Below are 24,956 nucleotides of genomic sequence, written 5' to 3' on the forward strand. Positions count from 1 at the left end.
TGGCCTTGGCTAGATGCCAGAACATCCTAGAATCAGATCTCTGTTCCTGAGAAAGTGGTCTGGAAAGCTGGTTGGGAAAGAGGATCCAGTATAAGGAGAACAAGAGAATATATTGATGTTTCTCTTTTGTGCATATTATTTCATCTGTTATGAAGCCAAAAGGTTCCGATGTTTTTAGTCAAGAGGAAAAGCCAGAAAAGGTTTTTAAACAGAAATTTAATAAAAGAAATGTTAGGCATGAAAATGGGGGCTCTCTGTTTTATACTGACTGCAAGGTTCCCCCTTTTCCTCCTAATATAATTTCTTCTGTTTGTTTGAGAACTTTTTTTGCCATTCATTTTAATTAAACAAAGTCAAGATAGCATTCCAGTGAGCCCAGTGTCCCTGTGACAACAGAAGTGACTAATTTTTATTGTAGATTAATAAGAAGAAAGTGAATTACATTTTAATGTAATACAGAATGTAAAATTTCCACTGATCCCCTGTAAAATTTGCTCTATTTTAGAACTATTTTAGGTTTTTTTGTTCTATTTTCCTGAAGTATCTAACTAGTAATGTTTTACTATTAAGTCCACAGGGGAAAAATTTTTATTTTTAACCATTCATAATGAAAGGATAGAAAACCAATTTTTATGCAGTAAGGAATCATACTGTACCACCTGTTCTTTTAGTTTCTAATCAATGAAAAATAATGTATTTGCTTGCATGATAATTTTGAATCTGGTTGAGAGAAGGTGAGATGTTTTAGACAGACATTTCAAATAAAATTATATGACATCTACCACTTCTTAAAAGAAAAACAGCTTGGTAAGAATTGGCTATTTCATTAGAATCAATTCAATGTTAAACTGAAGGTTCTTGGTGCACAGTGTAGCTGTATGTGCATTGTATTTTGGCTGCTTTACAGACGTATCTTTCTGCAGCTGTTTGGGATTCTCAGTTCCCATGCATTGAATGGTTCAGTGAGAGAAGAGACCATGATATATCATGAGGGATTATAAGGCCCAGAAATCTAACCAAAAAGAATAAACAGAACAATAAAACCTCTTGAGGATAACCTCTATCATGTACCACTATTGAGAAAGACAATTTTACACCATGTTAACTTCAAAATACCTAATGTTACTTCATTGAAGGGAAAATTTGGAGATTCAATCTGGAGGTATCCTTCTAGAAGAAAAGCAGCTTATGGACACTCTCATGAGACAGAATCAATATCTTTTGTCAGTGTCCACATGTTCCAACTGACATTCTTTGTTCTTTTTCCAATTCCTATTTTTCTTTCAGGGAATTTGCATTTTTTTGGGGATGTCATTCCACTTGAGAGGAAGTCCTAATGATCCTTTTATAGACATATTTTTCAATATTGTTTTAAACGTTTAAGAAAAACAGCTATGCAAAAAAAAAAAAAGTTAGGTTTTGTTTTAGTCCGTACAGCAATAGCACAAAATCTGTTTAATTTTGTCCTTCTTTTTGCAGTTTGTGGAGGATACCTCTCAGGCTTGAGGGGGACTTTCAGTTACCCTAACAACCCAAACAGCCAGTGGTACAGCAGTGGGGTCAGCTGTGCTTGGGTTATTGAAACTAATCCCAACAAGGTAAAATGGAGTTCAGCTTAAAGAAACCCTCAGTCTGTAGGATCCCTCAGCTTATCAGAGCAAACATGATGCTATGTATGTTCCTATGTTGTGATCCAATCCCCTCAGAATACATAGTTTTTCAAAAGAATAAATGTTAGATCCTTACAAGCCTTCAGGCTCCTTAACCTAAGGATTTGCTTGGGTTCGTTTTTCCAGGCTTTTCCTAAGCAGCTGCGGGTTAGAGTTTATTAACTGGCCTCCAGCTGCAGAAGGGAACTGTTCTACATTGCTTTAGGATGTGATCTGTGAATAGCTGCATGAGAAAAGCTCTGCTCAGATGGGCCCCACAGGTGGCTCCTGAGATAAGTGACTTGGTCGGAGCCTGGTGCTAGCGACACCAAGGCTGCAGGTTTCATCCCCACATGGGCCAACTCTTCACTTAAGGGTTTGACTCGATGATCCTTCTGGGTCCCTTCCAGCTCACACTAATCCGTGATTCTGTGATCCCCAAAAAATTTCATGTTTCTGATCTCCGAGTGCAGAAATGTAGAATGCTTCATTCATATTGTCAACAGCTTTGTGTAATAACAGCATTTGATATTTTTTTAAGGATTAATTTTTAAATGTTGCACACACATGTATATTCTGGTTCTGATCTGCAACTAACAATTCCACTTGTGTTATAAATAACAACTACAAAATATGCTACTCCATAATTTAGCATGAAATTTCTTACTTGATATCTAAATTTATTTTTGGCATTTTGCAGAATGAATTAAGTAATTTTATAAACTAGAGCTTAACAGTGGTTTTTAAAGAATTACGTACATATATGTATGTGACATGTCCTCAGCCTTAAGCCTGAGAGCCACTGCTGTCTTCAGCAGAGCATATTACAGCACCTCAGTGAAGAATCTGAACAAATTTAAAGCTGTCCATGTCACTAAGCATCCAGAATGGGCTTTAGAGATGCTGATTTTATATGTACAAAACAAGATCATTGAATGTTTTAATTCCCATTACAACACTTTCAACCATAGCAAGGGTGAAAAATGCTAATTATCTGATAAAAATACTACCTAGGCAAATCTGGAATAAGGTATTTTATGCTGTGTTTCAAGCTTTTCACATGGCTTGAAATTTACACATATAACATACACAGGCAAATGGTCTCAATTATTAGTTTATGGAAATAATGCTCTTTCCAGAAAACTTCACTGACTAAATTTTTATCTCTCTGTCTATCTTCTCTCTTTCCTTTAGACTGTTAAGATTCTTTAATATTCTTTTCTATCCTGGAACATTTGAGGAAATGACATAATGTCTCTAAAGCTTGTAGATTCTCACATTTGCATGAATGCATATATCTGCCCTATAAAGTTTCTGCATAGATAGTGTCTCAGCAGATGGAAAAAAGAGATTTCTTGTTTTCTCACTTCTATTAGATTCTGCATGTTACTTTCCCATCCTTCCAACTGGAGTCAAGTAATGAGTGTAACTCTGAGTTCCTTCAAATCCATGATGGGCCTTCAGCATCAATGCACATGCTAGGAAAATACTGCGGCTTCCCAGGTCCTGCAGAGTTTTCCAGTTCCCACAACTCTCTGTATTTTTGGTTATATTCAAACCACACCATTACTGGAGGTTTTACTGTTCATTGGGAATCTCAGGATCCTGGTAAGTTGATGAAATGCCAAGCATCTTTATGGCTTTGGAGTAAAATGAATTACTTATTTCCTTTGATTCTGAAACAGTAGGAGCAGCAGGACAGTATTTTTCAAGGGAGTGAGGCTGAAATGTAGATGTATATGTCACTTGAAGATATTTTCAAACTCTAGCTCTAAGCCTCTGCATGAATAGCTTTCTGCTGGCTTTTAAGGCTGCTTTATACTTCCTATGAGGAATCCCCCAAAGAGCCTGTGTTTCTGGGAATGCCATTCACTTAGTCAGCTCTCTTTTCTCACAGAAAAGAGTAGTTATCTAGTACTTCAAGCAAGTAAATTAATGGTTTGGTTTGCCACTGACAGTTTACAACAACCTAAATGTTCCAAATGTGATAGGTTGTAGGGAATTGGATTTTAAGGAATATGTGAGGGTTTTAGTATGATTTACTGTACATTTCTACCTGAATAATGCTAATTGGGTCATTGTTCCAGATGGTATGGCAATGCATTTCCAGAGAAAAACTTCAAATCATCTCACATAACATTAAGGTCACTTCAGTGCTCTGTGTGTTGTCCAGAAACAAAATAGTGTATTGGGTTGCAACTTGAATGGACCATAGAGTAAAAAAATACCATCTCCTATTTCTAGAAATATTTCTTGAAATACTTTTAATATGATTTTTGGTGGTTTTTTTTGTTTCAATTGTCATTAGTAGATTGATAATTACTGATTGACAATTATGAGTACTGAAAAGTGAAAGCAGATATTTTGGAGGAAAAAAAATAGCAAAAAAAAAAAAGAAGCAAAGAAAGCAGTATAGATGAGATGAAACTAGCTATTCCTGAGGTATAACACATAATGTACCCCTCCCATTCCCAACTGTTGCACTGGCGTTATTTTATTACAGGCATATAAAACTGCCTTATTTGTAATTAAATTTTCCTTTTTTTTAAATGGAAATAGTCTTGTGATAGGATAAAAAAATGGAGACTATTTACAAAGTACAGAAATTCAGATTAATTTTGTAAATCCAGTCCAAACACAGTGCTTCTGATTATTCTTCTTAAGGCATATTCATCATAACTGGGTAAGAATCTTTTAGTGTGCAAAGCAGGAAATGTTTGGAGTTCTCCTTTTAAAATTGATTTGCAGAATTAACTGCAAAATTTAAAGAAAGAAGGAACTCACTGATTTGTTTGGCTTTGGCTTTGTTTTTTAAATTTATTCTGACCCCAAAGTGGTAGCTGTTTTTGACACTACAAGTCAATTCATCTTCTGACCTGACGTGCAGTGATAAAGACCCTGTTGTTCCATGTCTCTTTCTGTTAGAATGTGGTGGTGAGCTGAGAGGTACTTACGGCTCAATAAGCTCTCCAGGTTATCCTGGTAACTATCCTGTAAACAGAAATTGTTTCTGGACCATCTCAACCAGTCCTGGCCTCCTCATCACATTTGCTTTTGGCACACTGAGCCTGGAACACCATGAAAACTGCAATTATGACTATTTAGAGGTAAAGCATAATTATGAATTATGAAAATGTTTTGTGGATATGTTATTGCAAAGCAAGATATTTCTAAACTTTTTTTTATGTACAGAAGGGGACTGTTTGAAAATTTAATCCTGGGTTGAAATTCTTCTTTTAATTTACATATTCCAGCCATCCATGCACAGAGACTGTCAGATAGAAAAGGGATGAGAACCTGTTCCACTGAAGTTGGTGGAAGTCCTGTGACAAAAAGAATGGGATTCACATCACATACTTGATGGGAAGCTTTCACTTTCTTACAAAGTTCAGTCTCCAAACTCTTTGTCAAATGTCAACCCACAGAGAATCCATGGGCCTATGGGATGCTATCCAGGAAAGGGATCCTAGAGTAATAGATTCATATCCTAGCTCACACAGCCATCCACGACTTGATGTATGAGTTAGGGCTTTTTGTCAAGTGTGACTTAATGTTTACAGAATTCACCAATACCTTTTCATGGAAATAAGAAACCAGTTTGGAATAGCATGTTGTGTGCAGTGCAGAGCATGATTTCAAGTGAACTGTTCAAAAGTAGATCTGATACCTTCTTTTGCTTTCACAAAACCCTTGATGACTCCTGGCAGCAGCATCACTGCTATGCTGGTGGATCCTTTTCTTGGTTCCTCTGTGTTTGGAGGAAACTTCCTATAAGCTTTCCTTTCACCCACCATCCACAATACCTCTGGGGTCTCTGAGATAACTTAAGGAGTGTTGGTACTGTTCACAACTGGCACACATATGATAATCCTAAATGTTGATCTGTCATTCTGTCTAGATTCGAGATGGTCTTCTTCCACAAGACCCTGTCCTTGGTAAATACTGTAGCACTGGATCTCCACCCCCACTCCAAACCACTGGTCCATATGCATTTATTCACTTTCACTCTGATGACTTAGTTACTGATAAAGGCTTCCATATTGTCTATACAACATCTCCTGGTAAGTAAAACACTCAGGATTAAATGTTGGTCTGTTACATTCTCAAGATAGAGACAACAACACATGAATGGATGTAATTAACACTTGCTCTTTAATAATGTAATAATTCTTTTTGATTTGCAGCCATTGTACAGAGGCAGCCTCAAAAGGAGTTACTGTACCATGTTTTTTTTTTTCCTTAATATAGCAGATCCAAGTTGTGGAGGAAATTTCACAGAGAGTGAAGGTGTTATCACATCTCCTTTCTGGCCTAACCCTTACATCAACAGCCGACAATGTATCTACATTATCCGACAGCCACAGGATGAAAAAATTTTCCTCAACTTCACCCATATGGAGCTGGAGACTCATAGTGGCTGTTCAGCAAACTATATAGAGGTGATTCTCTTAATCAATTGATATTGTTTGAAAGTTTAATTGCATGTGTGTACAAGAGCCTGTATAATTTCTGTCCCAAGGGCCACTGCAGAAATAGGTGTTAATCAAACAACTAAGTATACAAATTTACTAGAGTCCAAAAGTCACAGGGGCTGAAAGAGCAAGATGGTGCATTTGGAGTAAGGCAAAGATAAGAGAATGAGAAAATCAGTTTATCTTAACACTGACTCTGAATAGTCTGTACATGATTAAGGAGGCATTTGGACATTTGGTGAATGAATGGCAACTGCAAGAAAAATAGAATTAATGCCATAGTTGCTGTGCAGCATTTTCTGGAGTCAAAGTGTTTTTTGGAGGATGTTGTTATGACACTAAAAGGAAACACACCATATAAATATTTATACACCCGTTCCCAGGGAAGTGGTTGAATTACCATTCGTGGAGGTACTTACAAGATGTGTAGAAGTGGCACTTAGGACATGATTTAGTGGTGGGCTTGGCCAAGCTCGGTTTATAGTTGAACTCTTAAGATTTAGAGGTCCTTTCCAACCTCAATGATTCTATATACATATGTCAAGCTGGGAGTTTATTGTTGCCATAACTGAAATCTTACAAGTCTAATTCAAGAATTGTTATTAGTCTAAATCTAATTGTCAAAGAAAACAAAATGGTACAGTTAGAATGTTTCTATATGGAATATGTAATAATAATGCAGTACTAATGTCAGTACTTAGTATAATCCCCTTGAGGTGGCTTTTACTTTTTGCTTTTACTCCTAGCTCTCTCTTCATTGGTTTGCAGTGTTGTGTTACATACAAATTTACAGCTGTAGGTTGCCTTTTAAGTACGTGAGATACCATGTTTTAATTTTCTTTGTTGTCCCTAAGCCCAGTTTTGTCCAGCTGCCCCTTGAGCTGGGTGCGGGCAGGGTTTGGTGCAGTGCTGACGTGGGTCCTGGGCAGTGGCAGGGTGTGGGGCCCTGCTGGAGGCAAGGTTGCCCCAATGAGTCGTGGTGGTGCCCTCAGAGCATGACAAGCTCTCTGTGTTGATGGCCCGTACCCCATGTCCTATCACAGCATCCCTGTTCTCTGCCCCTGCGTCGTGCCCCAACTTGCCACGTCTCAGTGCCTCTGCTGCTGTACCCAGCCTGTATTTCTCTGTACACTCATACACACCTCATCCCACCTGGGCTGGCTGCTGGGTACCACTGCCTGTATAAATTGTGCCTGTATAAAACTGTACCTGTATAGAACTGTGCCTGTGCTGTGAGAGCTAAGCAGAAGGAAAACAAACTGGGCACAGTCAGTGGTTGGTTTGCGAAGGTGCTGCAGAGCGGGGTCCAGCACTGCCAGCTATGCAGCTCAGTAGCAGCACAGGTTTGGTTTTGTATTTAATCTTTTCTTGACCAGTGAAGAACAGGCACCTGTGAGCTCTATGCTGTTGGTCTATTTTTAAAAGATGTTATTGTGTTGACGTTCCCTTTTCTCCTCCTGTAATTCAAAGGCCTAGGTTGGAATGAAGTTGTAATTAGTTTCTGAAATGAGAGGGGAAGTGTGTTTAATGAAAACAGACAGCTTTTGTTTGTTTGGCCTGCTACTCCTCTTGCCTAATTGCTGGCAAAACAGCAGCTAAATTCAGAGCAGCCAGAGAAACAAAACCATTTCTGTTGAACACCATCGGTTTGTATTAGTTCAGCAAGGCATTTACCTCACTGTTTGCTGGTCAGCCACAAGCCCTTCATTTTCCATGTGCTTCTGCCCTCCTCTTCTTGCTTCTGTGCCTCAGCCCAGAGAAACTGGACCGACATTTTCTGGCTGGGACAGTCAGTAAAACCAAAGTACTGTGCTCTGTTATTAAGGCCTGATTTTTTTCACATGTGCTTTTGTAAAATACTGTCCCACTTGTTCATCTAGGTAGATAACTTTTGGGTGTTTAAGTTACTTTAAAAGTCACTCTCCAACAACTCCTGTCACTTCAGAAAGGTGCAGACTATTCCATTTCCTGGCTATACCTGGAAATCTGTAGACTTTCCACAGGGACCAGACATAGCTCACAGCACTTGCTCAGGGAGGGATATTTTCTGATCTTACTAAGGAAGGCATCTGCAATAAGAAAACAGAAACAATGAAGCTTATTTGAGAAAGGCTGTGACATGGTGATATAGGGGTAAGATGCTAGCCAAAGTAGCCCTTTTCCATGCCATCCTTCTAACTGGCAATAGGAGACATCACTCACAAACGTGGTTTAGAGAACCTGTTATATTTATTCACTGAACTATATAAACAAAAAATTCAAGGAGAATCAGCTCAAGAAAAATATATAAACTCCTGTGAATTACTGTTCTGGAAGTTTTCACTGTTTTCCAAAGATTTACTAAATAATTTGGCACAAATTCTGATGTCAGCTGCTCTGCTGTAAATCCAGAATAATTCTGTCACCTTGAACTCAAATTCCAGGGAAATTGGAAGTATCTGTTAGTCAGAATGCCATCTCAACACCTTGAGACTGCAAAGCTGGGCAAGCAGGCCAGCCACTGCCTGTTCACCAGGGCTCCTTACCTTCTCTCCCAGCTCATGGATGAACAGAGCTGAGGAAGAAATAATTGGTCATGAGAGGGGACCTGAAAGGTGGATGTCCCTGCTTTGCCAGTGAGTTCACTGGAATGATTTTTTGGCTTTGTCAGCATATAGATGCATTTTTAAAATAAAAGCAGTTCTACTTACATTAACTACAACCATTTTTACAGCAGATAAGCATTTTGGTTTTGGGAGAATCTTTGGGACAAAAATTGTATTTTTTTTTGCTTGGGCAGAGGGCAGAGGACCTGTCTTTTGGATGTCAGGTTGTTGTTGCCCACTTTAAATGAGATGGGCAGCTCAGAGATATACCAGGGCTCTGCCTGGATCCCTGGATGTTGCTATTCTTTCTTACTCAAGGAGTATGGATTCAGGGTTTGAAGTTGTGAGGTACAAATACCTCTTTCCCATCTACTCCCCTTGATAATCAGCATTTATAATCAACTTTAGGGAAAATATATAAGATGCATTTCTCCTTTGATTAGCAAATTGACAGAGTCAGTAAAAAGGCAGCGCAGAAGGTAAAAGCTGGATTTCCTGATAATGCCTCATTGCCATTATCATGCATTGAACCCTTCAGTTAAAGTGAAAAGATGTCTGCATGCCTCTCTACTGCTTTAGGGACTTGGAGCTGCATCTCCTATCAGTGAGCTGTCTCCCTGCATTGATGTATTGGTGTGATGGGACAGATGATTGTTCTGAAGAAGTGCCATTGAAAAATCACTAGAAACTTCATGGCCAGAGCAAGAAACTCAAAAATATAATTTTTATCCCCAGCAGATTTTAGTGCTGGCAAAAAATTCACAGCTATCATCAGTGAGCGCCCTACCTGTCTCTTTCATACTAAAGGTGTCACTTTTAGAAACATAGGCCCAAATAGTGTTAAAACTGTGGTTCATAGAGAAGATCATTTCACCCTAATGTCCTGTACAGCAGCATGTGTTGGTGTTGCTGATCATCTGATTGTTCCTTTTAGCTCTCATAAGTCCTGTTGCTTGTGCCAGATGCTGTGACATCTTCTTGCCCCTCTCATAAACACATAAAACAGTTATTCATTTTGTTATGTAGCAGCTCTTGGGAGATTATAATTTTATCTGGATATCAGATCCCAACACTTTTATAATCTAACATTTTCTTTCCTCTTTTTGATGCCTAGGTTCGAGATGGTGACAGTGAGATGTCTCCTCTTATTAGAAAAATCTGTAATAATACACTCATGTCTGCAATCACTTCTACCACCAATAGTCTCTGGATAAAATTCAAGTCTGATGCTTCTGTGCAAAGAACTAGCTTCAGGGCTATTTATCAAGTTGGTAAGAAGAACTGGTCATTTGCACAGTGAATTTACCTGTAATTTGACTCTTTCTGTCATTTCCATGATATATTATTCATAAAATAGGTTAAATGCAAACTTCAAAAGAAAGAACAGAACAGAGTATATTTATTTATTTAAAAATATGTCTGCAGTAGGTTTGCTGTAGGCACTCCTAGCATGCTTGAAAATGCCCTTTGTTGCTTCTGACCTTGAGATTACCTCAGATGGTTACAGCGTGGTGCTAATAACATCCAGACTATGGGTTTGATCCTCATATGGGCCATTAATTTAGGATTGGACATGATGATTCTTGCAGGTTCCTTCCAACTCAGATTATTCTATATGATACTAATGATTCTGTGATATGCTAGTAGTGATGTATACTTGCATACCAAAGATGTTATCGTTTCAATTCTACCCAAGTCTTTTTACTTTCATTTTACCTGTCTTAAAATTCTTAAGCACCAACAAGCCTGTCTGTGAAACAAATTAGTCAAATCCATTCGTTTTCATGGGCACAGTTTGGTCTTCTGTACAAACACGCTTATGCTATACCTACAGTATTTTTTTTCTATTAAATGTGTTCACTTGAGTGATCTGTAGTAGTTGCTGTAATATGATAGGTTAGGGTTTAGGGTTGGTTTTATTCTAATTTTGTATTGATACTTGATACATATCATACATAGTTATGATACATTCCTTGAAATCATTCATCAAAAGTAGTGATTCTTGGTGTCTCTTGGCAGCCTGTGGAGGTTCCTTGTCTGGAGCAGGCACAATCCATTCACCTTATTACCCCAGGATGTCCCCTCATCCAAAGACCTGTGAGTGGATCATCTCCCAGCCAGCTACCAAAGTGGTGATTCTTAACTTTACCGACTTTGACATTCGAAATACAACTACATGTGATTCAGACTACATCGAGGTAAAGAACAATGCACATGTACTATAAATAGCAGATATGTGTCTGCAAGTTCCTTCTAATACTCGTCTCCACCAAAGCAGATGTTCTTGACAGGCGAGCACTCCTTCCAACAGTCACAAAAGCTTTTCCAGGTTCATAATGGGATCCCAAAGTTTTTCTTGGCTCTCCAAACATGTTATGACTGTTTTGATAATCAGAGACAACTATCAGGTTTTTAAAAAAAGATAAGTATGGTTTGGGAGGTTTATGTGACATTTACTGCTGAGGGTGTAAGATCTCATCTTTTCTTCATTTGACATACCTTTTTATGGGATACTGCTTCTCTGATAGGCATAAGGTTGTATTTTATGTGCCTGTAGTAGAAACCACACTGAAGAAAGAGTAGGGATGGCTTCCTAAGGATCTCTTTTAAATGGTTCTTATGAATTACTTTATGCTTAATACTTGAATGTAATAGAAATTTCTATAGGATATTTTGAATACACTGTTCTTCAGGTCAGAGATGGGAACAACAGAGACTCTCCTGTTTTGGAGAAATACTGTGGTACAGCTGTACCTTCTAGAGTGCAATCCACTCGGAACAATCTCTATATCAAATTCAGAGCTTCCTCACTTACCAACCTTGGCTTCAGAGCTCAGTACTGGCCATTAGATACAGGTAAGGACTCTTTTGCTGTTTTCTGTGTAGTGTGTTGGGACTTTCCGAATTTTCCCACTAACTAAAAACAATTGGCAATCAATTTTTAGAATGGTGTGATGAGAGATAAATTCTTAATCAGTTACTGTGTAGTATGCATCAAGGAAGAAAGACTATGAAATTTCAGAAAGAAAAGTAACCAATTTCATAAGTGTCTAACTAGTTTTTTTTTAATAAACATATCATTTAACTTGATGTTTTGAATCTCTGCAGTGTGTGGAGGGACTCTAACTGGACCATCAGGAACAATTGCAAGTCCTGGTTATCCAGATGTGTACCCACATGGGATTAACTGTACTTGGATTATCAATGTTCAACCTGGCTACTTTATCCGTCTGACATTCACTTCATTTAACTTGGCATTTGATTATGGTTGCAGAAAGGATTATCTTGAAATATATGACAACAGCACTCTGCAAAAATTGGGAAGGTAAATATGTCCATTAGCCTGCAGACCTGTATAACTGTGAAGTGAGCAGTGTTCTGTAGGTCTTGACATTCAATTTTCTTCTTTAAGTTTTGTGAATAGATTAGTTTCTCTTCATCACATAAATAATAGCAGCAATTTCTCTGCTAGGATAGCAAAGAAAGCTTGCTACTTGACAATGGAATGAGAAGCACATTTAATAAATAATATATTGGGAGAAACTAAGTTGTGTCAAGAGGATAGCTCTTTTAAGGACAGATTTCAATAGCTAGCTTTGTCCCACTCCATCAACATTTTGATTTATGGAAAAGAAATTTAAAAGTATTAATATAACTCTGCCCAGAAAAGACAGAATTTTAAAGACTTGCAGAAGTGAAAGAAAGGTTACTTAAAAGGCTGTACCTTTCGATATCCACAAAAACTAGACCACAACCTCCATTTTATGGGATTTAGCTTTTGTTTTCTTCTGAAATATGATTTTATCTTAGGGAAGAATATTTTCTTTTCTTCCACTTCTCTAATTGGTGTATATACAAGGTTTTCTTGCTGCCCTAGAATTCAAGAACATTTGAATTACTTGGGAACAGCATCCAGCTGCAGCTATAGACTGTAAAATAGTTGGCTGACATGGCAGTATTTTGGAAAGTAAGGAGCAAATGACTCTCATAATGAAGAGTGTTTTGCAATCTTAGTGTTTGGCTAGCCACTCTGACTCCTACAAAAGAACAGAGAATGTTGTAGGTACTGGACAGTATAAATTCAATAAGAATTTGACCACTTGATGCAAGTCAGAGTTTCTTCTCTGATTTTGCCATGTTTTAGATTTGTACCCCTGTACATGTAGTGTGCTGTTTAGACCCACGATACAGTGTGTATGCCTGGGATCTGTATCATCCAAAGGAAAAGAATTGTGTAGCTATTCAAACTTCACAGGAAAGCTGAATTCTCTTCCAGTGATGCAGATGCTTTATAAAGTACTGCTATTCAATTTGGGGTATCTTTTTGCTGCAGATACTGTGGAAGATCAATTCCACCATCTCTCACTAGTGGTGGCAATATGATGACATTGTCCTTCGTGACAGATCACAGTGTTGCAACTGAGGGCTTCTCAGCTAATTATATCTCCCTGGATGCATCCAAAGGTAATATGTCAGCCTGTTCATTATGCAAATTAAATGTTTTCAGCTGTCACTGTAAATAACCACTACAAGAAACAGAAACATTATTTTCTGTGTTGCCAGAAGACTTCCTGGTGCCTCTTCTACTCCTTCTTATTCATTCAGCTTTATTCAAAAGCTTTTTACTCCCTAGGAAAGCGGAAAGCAATTTCTGTGAGCAACATTGTTGCTGTCTTTAAGAAATCAGTAAGAGCTGACGTGGCAGAACTGAGTGAATTATTTAGGAAAAGTATTTAACTGAATTTTCTTTGTCCATTCTGAGCTGAATATGTGTGATCTAGGAAACTTAGTGATCATGGACAACTTACTTGAATGGGAGACTTTTGAGTGCCATAAAAAATTAATTTAGTTTCTGTAAGGTTCAATATTGTTGGTGGGTAGAGAAAGGTCAATTAGGATGAAATTCAATAAAGCAGCAAAATAACCTGAAAGAACGAGCAATTTTTTTCATCACAACAGAATGCAACATTTCTGTCTCCACCAGAGTTCAAGGCTCCTGTTATGCATTAAATCCCTTCTTTAAGTATTTTCTAAAGGGCCAAAAGTTACATTATTGAGATAAAGGAAGAATGACTGCTCATTTTCTCTGTTCTCTTCTCTTTTGCACATTAGGAGAAATTCTTTTCACAGAAAGGGTGGTTAAACATTGGAATGTTCAGGGAGAGTCACCATCCCTGGATGTGTTCAAGAAACAAGTGGACATGGCACTTAGTGCCATGGAAGGTAGAGGGACAGGGTCTACCTAGCAGAAATAACAGAAGAGGCAGAGTGGCATAAAGGAAAAAAAAAAAGTGAAAAATGAGAATGTATTTGTAGCTGGGATGTTTGTTATCCATCGCTAACCAGTTCTGTGTGATTTCTGTGTGTGAGTGCAGACCGCAAGAGGTTTGTTAGATGAATACTAGAAATTCATAGTGCTCATCTATGCAGCCATAAACCAATGGCTGTTCATTGTGTGCACTTAGTTTCTTTAATTTTCCTAATTTCTGAGTTTGTTCAACCTGTTTAAAAGCAGCAAATTCTCTAATTCCTAACTGCTTTCTTGGTAACATCTTGGGAAAATTGGCTATTTTTTTTATCTCTCAAGCATGTGTGTAGGCAGGACCAGTACAGATTTTGCTACTGTGGTTTTATTCACTACCAGATAACTTACAAATCCAGAGAAACCATTTCCTCAGCTGTCTTCATTTATATTTGAGTTATCTCGCATTGAAACCAAAAAGCCAGTAGAAACAATAAAGTTTTAATGAGAATTATTTCAAGGAGGAAATGTCTACTTCTTAGAAAGTAGTAGGCGAAAAACCCCAAGTTCTACTTTTAAAAATCTTTCCAGGAAAACTCTGTAGTTTGAAATCTGAATTCTTACTAGTGAGAAATTGTGAAATTATCATCCTTATAAAGTCTTTTTATAGCCTTTGTTTGCAACTGCAAACTAAACCTTCTGTAAACATCATTGTTGCTTTTTAATGTGATAATTTTTCCTTTTAACTCACCTCAGATTACTATTTCATGGGTGGATTGACTCCTTCCTCAATATTCTTATAGCAACTTTTCTCAGAATCCATCAAGATTAAAGTATTCTTTACTCAATATTATTCTGTATTTCTGTCTCTGTTGTAACCATATCTGTTTCTGTGGGTCTGTTAGTAATTTCAGTGCTGTCCAGTTTCCCAGTTCTGCTTCCTCTCTTCTGTATCCCCCCCTTACCACCACCATGGTGATTGGCTTTTCTCATCTTTCATCCAAAGCACTGCAATATGTGTCCTGTGGAGTTCCAACTACATCAATGCTGTCCCTGGAATGTTTTCAAACAATGCCTTAAAAATGCACATCTGCTGTCTCTTCAGTGCTTTTAGCAACTATATAATATGTTTACATGAAATGAGTGCTATGTGATATCTTAATCCAAGCTCTGTATAACACCTAGGATTTTCTTTTCCCATAATGAACATAAATATCTTCACTACTCTTCAGCCATTCTGCACCAACTCTCAATTTATTCTCACTCTTGGAATGATCTCTAGAATAAATGCTTTTTAATTTCAACCACTACAGCTTGCAAAAATATGGCAAAGTGGGAGATAGCTACTGAAATTGAGAGTAATAAACTTAGAGAGGCTAAAACTATGATCTGGGGTTTTTTTAAGATTTGTTTCTTTTGGTCCATTACAAGCATTGCAGTACCATAAAGTTTTCATAAATACCAGAGAGCTAAAATTAATTTTTTATTGAGAAAAAGTGATTTTGAAATTTCTATGGCCTGAGAGAAGGCAAGCATATATGTGTATAGGGATTTTGCTGTGAAAAGCAACTCTTTACTTCCCTGCAGTCATATAAAGTTTAGTTTTCCCACTGTGAGATGTTTAGGTCTGATCTTCAGCTCATGTATATCCAGTTACACTAAGGTAGCAAATTGCTAAGTATAATAATGTCTGAGAGATATGCTAAAACTATGATTTTTTTTTTTCTTTACATCTGCTGCTAATTTAGATTTTTTTTGTGCTAAAGAAAATATGGTTCTAATAATGTTTCTTGTGCAATAAGAATTCTTCATATTTTTCACTTGTGTTTTCTTAGCCAGCTAGAGCATAACCACTATCAGAACTTGTCAAAGATGTTCTGTTTCATATTACACATTTCAATAGTCTTTTGCCTGGAGTTATTTCAGAGAGAATGAACTATTGAAAACATGGACAAGATTGTCCCTCCTCTCCCTGCCAAATAAACTGGAGTTAAAAAAAGAAGTATATGTACGAGTGAACTTTTTCTAATGCAAAATGAAACTGATCTTCCCCATGCATCTTGCTAAACAATGTTTTTGTTAGCATGGCTTATCTGTGATGTATTAAATACTTAAAAAGTAGCCTGAAAAGAATAAAAGGCAAAGCTATATTTCCTCTCAATATAAAAAAATAAATAAATGCCACAAGATGCAGCCATGGCCATGGTCCATAACGTGAAAACAATTGTTTTAGCAGTCTGCCAGCTAGTAGCTGTGAATAGCTCATGTAGCAGCAATGCAGATGGAAATCCTTCAGTCAGACATGTCCACAGGACACTCATTTTAAAATGTGTATTGCCCACTTCAGCTCTAAGTACCTTGGATTCTTAGTTCTTTGCCATCCTTTTGTCATTTAAAAGGGAAAGACACATGGAACACAAGGTAATATTTTGATTTATTTCAGAGAGTCCAGGTCTCTACCAAACATGTGAATGTACTCATCACAAAAGCCATGTTAGTGTTGTGGTAGGTTTTAGGGTTGTCTTCTGCCAATTTTGGCTGACCACATCACAAATAACCCATGTAAAAATATCTATATTTTTACAGTATAATATCTATAAACTCTAAGAGTTTAGTCTTTCCTGAAACTTTTGTGCAGCCTTTTGATAGATACAGGCCACAGTTTTCCCATACGAATAGTACTGGAATCAGTGCTATTTTTTTCCCCTCAACTTCTTCACAGTGGGAATTCATCTGGTTTTGGTGGTGTGTTTGCTTGGTTTGTTGGTTGGTATTCTGTTTGTTTGGGGCTTTTAAAATTTGTTTATTTCTTTAGAGATGCTTCACATCAGTCTTTCCTCTGGGAAAAGTTAACCATAACCAGATTTTTAGCAGATTACCTTCCTGATAGACTTTTTATTCCTGGTCTTTCTCTGGCTTTGGTGAAAGATAATATTCCTCATTATCATTCTGGATTGTGAATATTATTTATCAGAATGGATAATCTGGTTTTAAATAGCTTTATTGTGGATTATATGTTAGTTACAATGACTATTTGGAGAAGCCAGAGTTTGAGAAGGATGAGGAAAGAGAAAAACATCTGTGAATCCATGAAAGTGAACCTGAAAGTGTAGAATAGATTTGTGTGTCTTTTTCCTTGACAGCTGAATGCAAATTGAGACCTTCATTCCCATCTTCCTGACTGAACCCAGTAATTATTAGGAGTATGATGCCTGGCTTTGGTCTTCAGCTGAATGAGCAATGACGAGAGTGGAAAGTAATGTCTGACAAATAGGTGTGTGCAGAGATGCAGAGAGAAGGGTTGGGTAAGGTTGACCTAAGACAGACAAAAAAGCTGATGTCCTATATGTGTCTTGGGCACCTGCTCAGCTCACCCCAAGTCTCAGGAAAAATTCTCAACTTGCTGGCAATTTGTCAGGCTGCTGTAACTTGGCAGTGTTTCTTCAGGGTGTTATTCTGCCTATAAAAGCCAAAATAAGTGAGTAAAACTCCACAGTATGTGTTTAGATGCAAATCAGCAGAAAGCAGGTGTATATTCTTTTTGAACCATTGTCCCCAGTATTTTCAGGAAGTTTGGGTCTAATATGCTACAAAAGACCTTTTTGTGCCTCCTTGGTAAAAATCAAGCCTGTAAACATCTGCCAGCAAAAGTAACAGAAGGCCCTGAAGTGCAGATATGCTTTCACATTGCCTGTGGAGAGGCATATATACTTAATGTGATAGTTTCTTCTTTTTTCTTTTTCTTAAACATACATGGTAATACATAAAGAGTGAATAGATATCCCAGTTTTCATTTGGTACAGTGAGATTGAAAGAAAACTCCCATGTTACATACTGCACTATTGCTTGATTTTTGATTAACTAGGATTGTGGCAACTGATTGGTATTTCTTTAGGGAAAAAAAACATGGCTATAATTTTCTACATTATGCATGATTGCATGAGTGAGTAGTGCAAAAGCTGACATTTTTCTCTGCTATTGGCTATTACAGTGGGTTACTGCCATTTATGGCATTTTTTCAGAAAAGCTAACATATTCAGTACTAAAATCAGAAGGCAGATTGAATAGCTTTCAAACCTCTTACACTGGGCAAAGTAAGATGTGTGGTTGTCCTCAACAATTGCCTCCTTCTGTTTTTCATGAGCTGCAATAAGTGTCATCCAACTAAGCAGAATTCATGTTTTTTCCAGAGTTATAATAATAATATATACTATTAGATTGCATTCTGAACTTTGGCAAAGGAGGCACAGCACTTTTTTTTTCCTGCTAACTTCGCTAAGTGTTCACTGAAGGGTCTGTTATTGCCCAAGCAGACCCCCCAAATGTTAGTGAGGTGAGTGCTAAAGGGGAGTGCCAGCTCTCCTGCTGAAGGTAGGACACCATTAATTAATCCAGTTACCAGAAAGGAGCTGGCTGTCAAAAACATAGGTTCATCTGTGCTTTTCTAAATCTTCATAGCAGCCAGCATATTCCATCTATACTTGGGTTTATTTCACTGTAGCCAGAAGTCTAACATTTATAAGGCAGTCACTGTTCCATCTTCTATATTTATTATCCCTTAACTCATAAAGAAGATTGTTAAGTGAAATATAAAGCAGTACAGAGCATCCAGTTTAAAACAGCACACTTGGGATATAAGTTTCTGTCTGGGTCCTCTCAGGAAGAATACTTTGGTGAGGGAGGGAACCTGGACAATTCAGTGGAAATTGTTATTAAAAGGGCTGAAAAAAAAAATTGGCTCCTTTAGGGCTGATTTTACTGTAAGTGTTCTTATCTAGTACACCAGTTTCAGTATTCTACGGGTTGAAAGCCAGTATTCTTTGTCTCAGCCTCTGAGAGAGTAAGTAATGGCAGTATTGCAAGAGCTCTAATCATTAAGTATGCACAAGTCAGACACCTATCCCTCCAAAAGCAGGAGGAAATAATTAGTTAAAAATAAGTAACCTAATAAATATACACACATTTTCTTTTTCATTTTTTTACTGCTTTTTCTGTAGTGGTCTGTTAGGAAAACTTGGTTCACATTTCCAAGTCAGATTTCTAACCCTTCAGTCAGTATTCTCAAGAAAACGCATGACTTGAGGATCTGGGGTTTGATGATAAGCCCTGCATGTCACAAAACACCATGGGAGCTGGCAGCAGAGCCAGGGCATTATAAGGATTTACAAAGCAGCGCAAGGCTCTTATGGTGACCAAGACTAACCTGTTTGTTATATGCATACATTATAGCATATCAGTGATGGAACACATAAATTATTAAAATTCTAGATAAAGACTTTCACAGATAATGGTTCTAGGTAAACTAGTGCATGAAAACTTTTTTTATTTGTAAATACCAAAGCACAAGCAAATGGCAGACAATTATTGACCTTTTTCTGTGTCCTGTTTCTCTGTTCTCTCTGTGATGAATTAGGAACATGAGTCTGGGAACTAGCTTTGGGAGTACTTATCCCACAGAAAATGTTTGTAACAGAGGCCTTCCAGGTGACCTAGAATGCAGAAAAAACACCATTAAAAATACACCATTAAAGCAAAAATGTTTTAGTAGTTAGAATGCCTAGAGAGCAGACATGGAAATGACCATCCTTAGACATAAAGGGCCTGAAGTGTAACTTCATCCCTTCCTCCTAAACTGTCATGAAATTAAAAAGTTAAGCATAAAAATTGCTACACTGCAGCTGTGCTGTGTTAGAAAGCAGATATCAGAGATGTGTGGCAACCAGCTTAAATGAGTGTAGTTAAACATAATATTTTGCTTGCTCTCTCAGTTCTATTTACAATTAGTCTAAACCTGCCTGTTTGGTAGGAACTATTTAATTTCTTATATTTGCAACCTGTAGGATGTGAAATGGGGAAATGGAGGACCAGAATGAGTCCCCAGGGTCATCAAAATTTTATGCCACTCCCCCTGTCCATTTTTTTTTTTAGCTAAAAGTTACGTAACTTTTATGTATTAAATTAATCAAGCTCTATAATAAGAACCAGTGGACTGTTTTCTTTTTTCTGCATCTGTTATTCTGATTGGATCATTACTCTAGAAACTCACTTCCTAAGAGAAACTTTCTCCTAATTTCTATGTGTCTGTACTCATGGACATTTTTTAACTTCAGAACTTGTCCTGTAATTGGGAATGTGTTCTATTTTTCCTTTCTTCGTGCTTCTTGATGTTTATCTGCACTTGCTAAGCCAAACAAGTTAAGGTCTTCTAGTGTCTCTTGCCTACAAATCTAGTAATTTCCTGCTATCTCCACAACCTCTGTCTTACTTGTTCTCATTTGATTTTCAGAACATCAGTCACCACGGTTATCCATATTTTTCCAGGTGACATGTCACCATTCCCTTGTGCAGTGGCATCAGGATCTCCTGTTTTGCCTGAAAACAGATGGCACAGTTCACATTTCTTCTTGCCCTTTTTGCAGCCATATCACAGATTTTACTCATTGACTGTGATCAACTAATAGACAACAATGTTTCTTTCCAAACAAATTTTCTTACTATTTTACGGCAAATATTTTTATTCCTAGTCATTATGTCTGTGCTTTGAAAGGAGCCTATTTTAAATTATTGCTTAGGTTCTACCTCAGCATTAGTTCACATTATTTTCTTCTTCCCAGCTCATAAATTGCTCACCAAAAAAAAAAAAATGTAATTCATTTAACTGAAAGACCTTAGGTAAAACTCTTGTGTCCTCAAATTCTAAGGATTGTACCACTTTTCACCTTATTGTCTCTTATGGCCCAGAAAATGGGAAAATAATTTTAGATATAAAATCTCCTACAACAAGTTTGACCATGGGGAATGCTTGAAAACAATGTAGCGTCTACTCATAGCTAGAAACTATATTTATTTTTACATCACTACTGCTTTTCAGAAATTCAGGAATCCTACCTTTTGTGTTCAGCAAGACAACCCTTTCAGTTTCCTTTCCTTGCTTACTTGGGCTTTAGGACAAAGCCATCTAGGCAGCTGAAACTGCTTTTATGTTACCTATTTATTACAGACACAGTGTTGTGATAAAAGATGAACAAATCAACTCAAATGTAAGAATTCCCATGAAACAGCTGGATTCTGTTTTTAGTTTATACTGTTGACATTCAGCAGTAAGATGTGTCCAGGAAGAGTTACAATGCACAGGAACACGGGATGTTTGCTCCTCTGCCTGTTGAAAATAGAAATTTCCTGTTAATTTAGCAGAGATATGACATTAATTCATCTTTGTTTCTTTTCTTTTTTAAAGTTTGCTCGCACAACTACACTTCTGAAACTGGTGTGTTAACATCTCCAAACTACCCTGATAACTACCCTGTCTGGACTGAGTGCATCTACACCATCACAGTGGGAATAAACAGACAGATTGTGCTGAGCTTTACCAACTTCACCTTGGAAGGGAATAAACGCTGTACAGAGGATTATGTAGAAATCAGGCAAGGATAATTATTTCTCTTGTCCTTAGTACTGATTACTATGTATGGTGTCCAAACCCACTTAAGCATGTTCAGAATTTTTAGTTTTAACTATACACCTTGCTGTCAGTGTGGGAAAGGGACTTATCAGAGAGCTTTAAAGGCTACCTTTTCCTCCTCTCATCCTGCTCTGTTGTCAGCTTTCCCACTTTATATATTCCAGTTCTGAGAGCAAGTGAAGTGTGTGGACTGTGTTCCCATGCACTGCCTTTGCATTGTTTTCCTTAGTGCAGAAACAAAGAGTTTTATTTTCTGTTTTGTGACATATTCTTCATGATATTTGAGAAGTCATGGCAGTTAGGTGAAGTTCCAGGTGACTGGAAAAGGGGAAACATTGTACCCATTCTTAAAAAGGGTAAAAAAGAGGACCCTGGGCACTATTGACCTGTCTGCCTCACATCTGTGCCTGGAAATATCATGGAACAGATCCTCCTGGAAGCTCTGCTAAGGCACATGGAAGACAGGGAGGTGGCTGGAGATAGCCAACATGACTTCAGCAAGGGCATTCTTGACCAACCCAGTGGCTTTCTGTGATGGAATGACTACATCAGTGAACAGCGAGAGGTGTCATCTGTGTTGACTTTTGTAAAGCTTTTGACACAGTCCCCCACAACATTCTTCACGCTAAATTGGAGATAGATTGGATGGGTGGTTTGGAAGATGAGGAATTGATTGGATTGTCCATCCAATGGAGTGGTCAGTGGTCAGTGGCTTGATGTGCAGGTGGAGATCTCTGACAAGTGATCCCTCAGGGGTCTGTACTAGGATCAGTGTTATTTAATATCTTCATTAATGACATAGAGAGTGGGATCAAGTTCACCCTCAGCAAGTTTGCAGATGACACCAAGCTGACTCATGCAGCTGACATGCCTGAAGGACAGGATGCCATCCAGAGGGACCTGGATAAGCTTGACCAGTTGGCCATGTGAACCTCATGAGGTTCAACAAGGCCAACTACAAGGTCCTGCTCCTGGTTTGAAGCAACTCTCAGTATCAATACAGGCAGGTCAAGAGCAGTCCAGTGGACAAGGACTTGAAGGTGCTGGTGGATGAAAAATAAGAGATGCTCTGGCAATGTACCCTTGCAGCCCAGAAAGCCAGCAGTACCCTGGGCTGCATCAAAAGTAGGGTGGGCAGCAGGCCAAGGGAGGGGATTCTGCCTCTCTGTTCTGCCCTGGTGAGAGAAACCCCACCTGGAACACTGCATCCAGCTCTGGGGCCCCCAGCATAAGGACACAGACCTCGTGGTACAAGTTCAAAAGAGGATCATGAAGACAACCAGAGGACTAGAGCATTTTCAAATGAAGACAGGCTGAGAGAGTTTGGATTGTTCAGAAGAAACTTTTTACAATGAGGGTAGTGAGGCACTGGAACAGGTTGCCCACAGAAGTAGCTGATGCCCCATCTCTGGAAATGTTCAAGGTCAGGCTGAATGAGGCTCTCAGCAACCTGATCTAGTTGAAGATGTCCCTGTTTGTTGCAGAGTTGGGTGGCATAGATGACCCTTAAATGGTCCCTTCCAACCAAAACTGTTCTATATTCTATATTCTATATTCTATATTCTATATTCTATATTCTATATTCTATATTCTATATTCTATATTCTATATTCATTATATTGATAGTCTTCAGACAGCAACTACTCTAGGAGGTAATGAGAGGAGCATGTAAATAATGTGTTATATTTTTCTATACTGGCATGATCATTAAACTTAGGATACTAACCTAGTGGTTCTAGGAAATTTTACAAGACAGAGAATAATAGAAGAAAGGAATATTTGCAGGAAGGTTACCTGCTTACAGAACAGCAGCACCAAGTGCATATCCTTTCTGCTGCATGGCTGCAGATGGATTTGCAATTTGCAGTGTTGATGCACCCATTCCCGTTCTCATGAGCCAGCTCTCTGGGTGAACCATTATCTGCAGAATGCAGTGTGTTTTTTCAGTCTGAGCATATTAAGAGTTTCCATTACCTCACTGAGCACCATGATAAAGCTCATCCTGAAAGTTATACCAGATATTTGGTATGGGTTATTCCTTGGTAAGTAGTATCTTCTTTTTCAAACCAAACAAAAATCTGCTGGCTGAAGTTACAGTATTGAGATTCTGAATTCCAGCTTGAATTATCTGGGTTTTTTCAGCTGTACATACAAACTTGAGAAAGTTATGAAAACCTAAAAAGCTTTTTCAATATTTTCTAAGTAAAGTATTTAATTTACTTTTCTTTTTAAAACAACAATCTGAGATTACATTTAATCTGACTTTATTTTAACAATTAACACTTTAATTTGGAGTGGCCCAAATTGTCAACAGGGTGATCTTCCTCACTTTCACTTTTTCACTTTAGGAACTGAAACTATTTATTTATAGCATAAATCTAACTCTGTTTTCACTGTGGAGAGTTCAGCAGCATTAAACAAATTTTAAGATATGGACAGAACATTCTAAGTGCAGCTCAGCACATTGCTGCTGCCATAACTGGACTTTTAGAATGTCTCTTCAAACCTGATACTGTTGAATGGTGTAGCTGCACAAGTCTTAGGTGAAGTGCCACTTTCATTTCTTGTCCTGAGGTGTCCTCTGATAAATTGCATTCAGTCAGCTAAGAAAATTGCATTTGGCCACAGCTGCAGAGGCCAAAATGCAAGTGGGGGGGGGGGTTCTGGCACATTTCTTCAACTGCCAGTAACATGAGACAGCAGCGAGGAGTTTAAGCTGGGAGGATGACAAGAAAACATAGTGGCAAAGGCTAAGTAGAATTTTTTCTCAAAAGCAGCTATAAGCCTGTGAATATGCAATTGAAAGTATTACTGTCCACTTAAAAAGCATCATAGGAAGATCACACCCATATATAGATACAAATTATCTGTTGTTGTCCTACTGACCTGTACCATGTTTGTAGCATGAAAGTGCTTAAAGACAAGGTAAGGAAGCAATTGATAAGCAGGTTGCCACCCTATTGTGTATTCCCATAGGGCATGTGCAGGAGGCAAAACAGAACATTAGCTGTGAATCCTGATTACAGTATTTAAAAAATGTTACTGGAAATATTTCTTAATTTAAAAACAGAAAAATAAGTGGTTGTAGAATCAATTCTGAAGACTGAGAAAATATTTCAAAACATGCATCACATCATGAAATCATGAAATTAATTCAGAAATTAATTCCCATTTGTGTGGTGGCAACTAAACCTGTTTTTGTAAATAAGTCAGCTCATCTAAGTGTGTGCCAGGCTAAACAGTGAGGAGAGAGAAAATTACTATTTCAGATTAGAAGATTACCTTTGGCTGCCCCAATGATTGTCACTTTGTAGAATACAGAGACTACAGTCTACCTGAGGCACTTCTCAGGCTTGACATACTCTCAGGCTGCTGAGATAAGAGTGACATACACAGCAAGCAGGTGGTTGTGGTAGAGCTTATTACTGCAAGCAGCAAGACTCAGTGTTTGGTAGCAGTATTTCTGTTGAAGATGGAGAGCCAGGATTAGTCTTTCCCAGGTTTGAAAGAATCACAAGATTTTTGATTTGCTAGCCTTTCTCATGG

General features: G+C 37.9%; 1 protein-coding gene across 1 annotated transcript in view; it reads left to right on the forward strand.

Moving 5' to 3' along the window:
- Positions 1 to 24,956, forward strand: part of CUBN (cubilin) — a 143,119-nt gene that overhangs the window by 14,422 nt on the left and 103,741 nt on the right. Inside the window, exons 13-23 of the mRNA XM_062494545.1 lie at positions 1,480 to 1,598; positions 3,026 to 3,257; positions 4,575 to 4,756; positions 5,548 to 5,710; positions 5,898 to 6,088; positions 9,821 to 9,977; positions 10,726 to 10,904; positions 11,400 to 11,562; positions 11,815 to 12,031; positions 13,040 to 13,170; positions 21,186 to 21,372. Coding sequence (XP_062350529.1) covers positions 1,480 to 1,598; positions 3,026 to 3,257; positions 4,575 to 4,756; positions 5,548 to 5,710; positions 5,898 to 6,088; positions 9,821 to 9,977; positions 10,726 to 10,904; positions 11,400 to 11,562; positions 11,815 to 12,031; positions 13,040 to 13,170; positions 21,186 to 21,372 — 1,921 coding nt within the window. The remainder of the gene's footprint in view (positions 1 to 1,479; positions 1,599 to 3,025; positions 3,258 to 4,574; positions 4,757 to 5,547; positions 5,711 to 5,897; positions 6,089 to 9,820; positions 9,978 to 10,725; positions 10,905 to 11,399; positions 11,563 to 11,814; positions 12,032 to 13,039; positions 13,171 to 21,185; positions 21,373 to 24,956) is intronic.

Source organism: Cinclus cinclus, chromosome 1, assembly GCF_963662255.1.
Source record: "Cinclus cinclus chromosome 1, bCinCin1.1, whole genome shotgun sequence".
NCBI classification, from domain to species: Eukaryota; Metazoa; Chordata; class Aves; order Passeriformes; family Cinclidae; genus Cinclus; species Cinclus cinclus.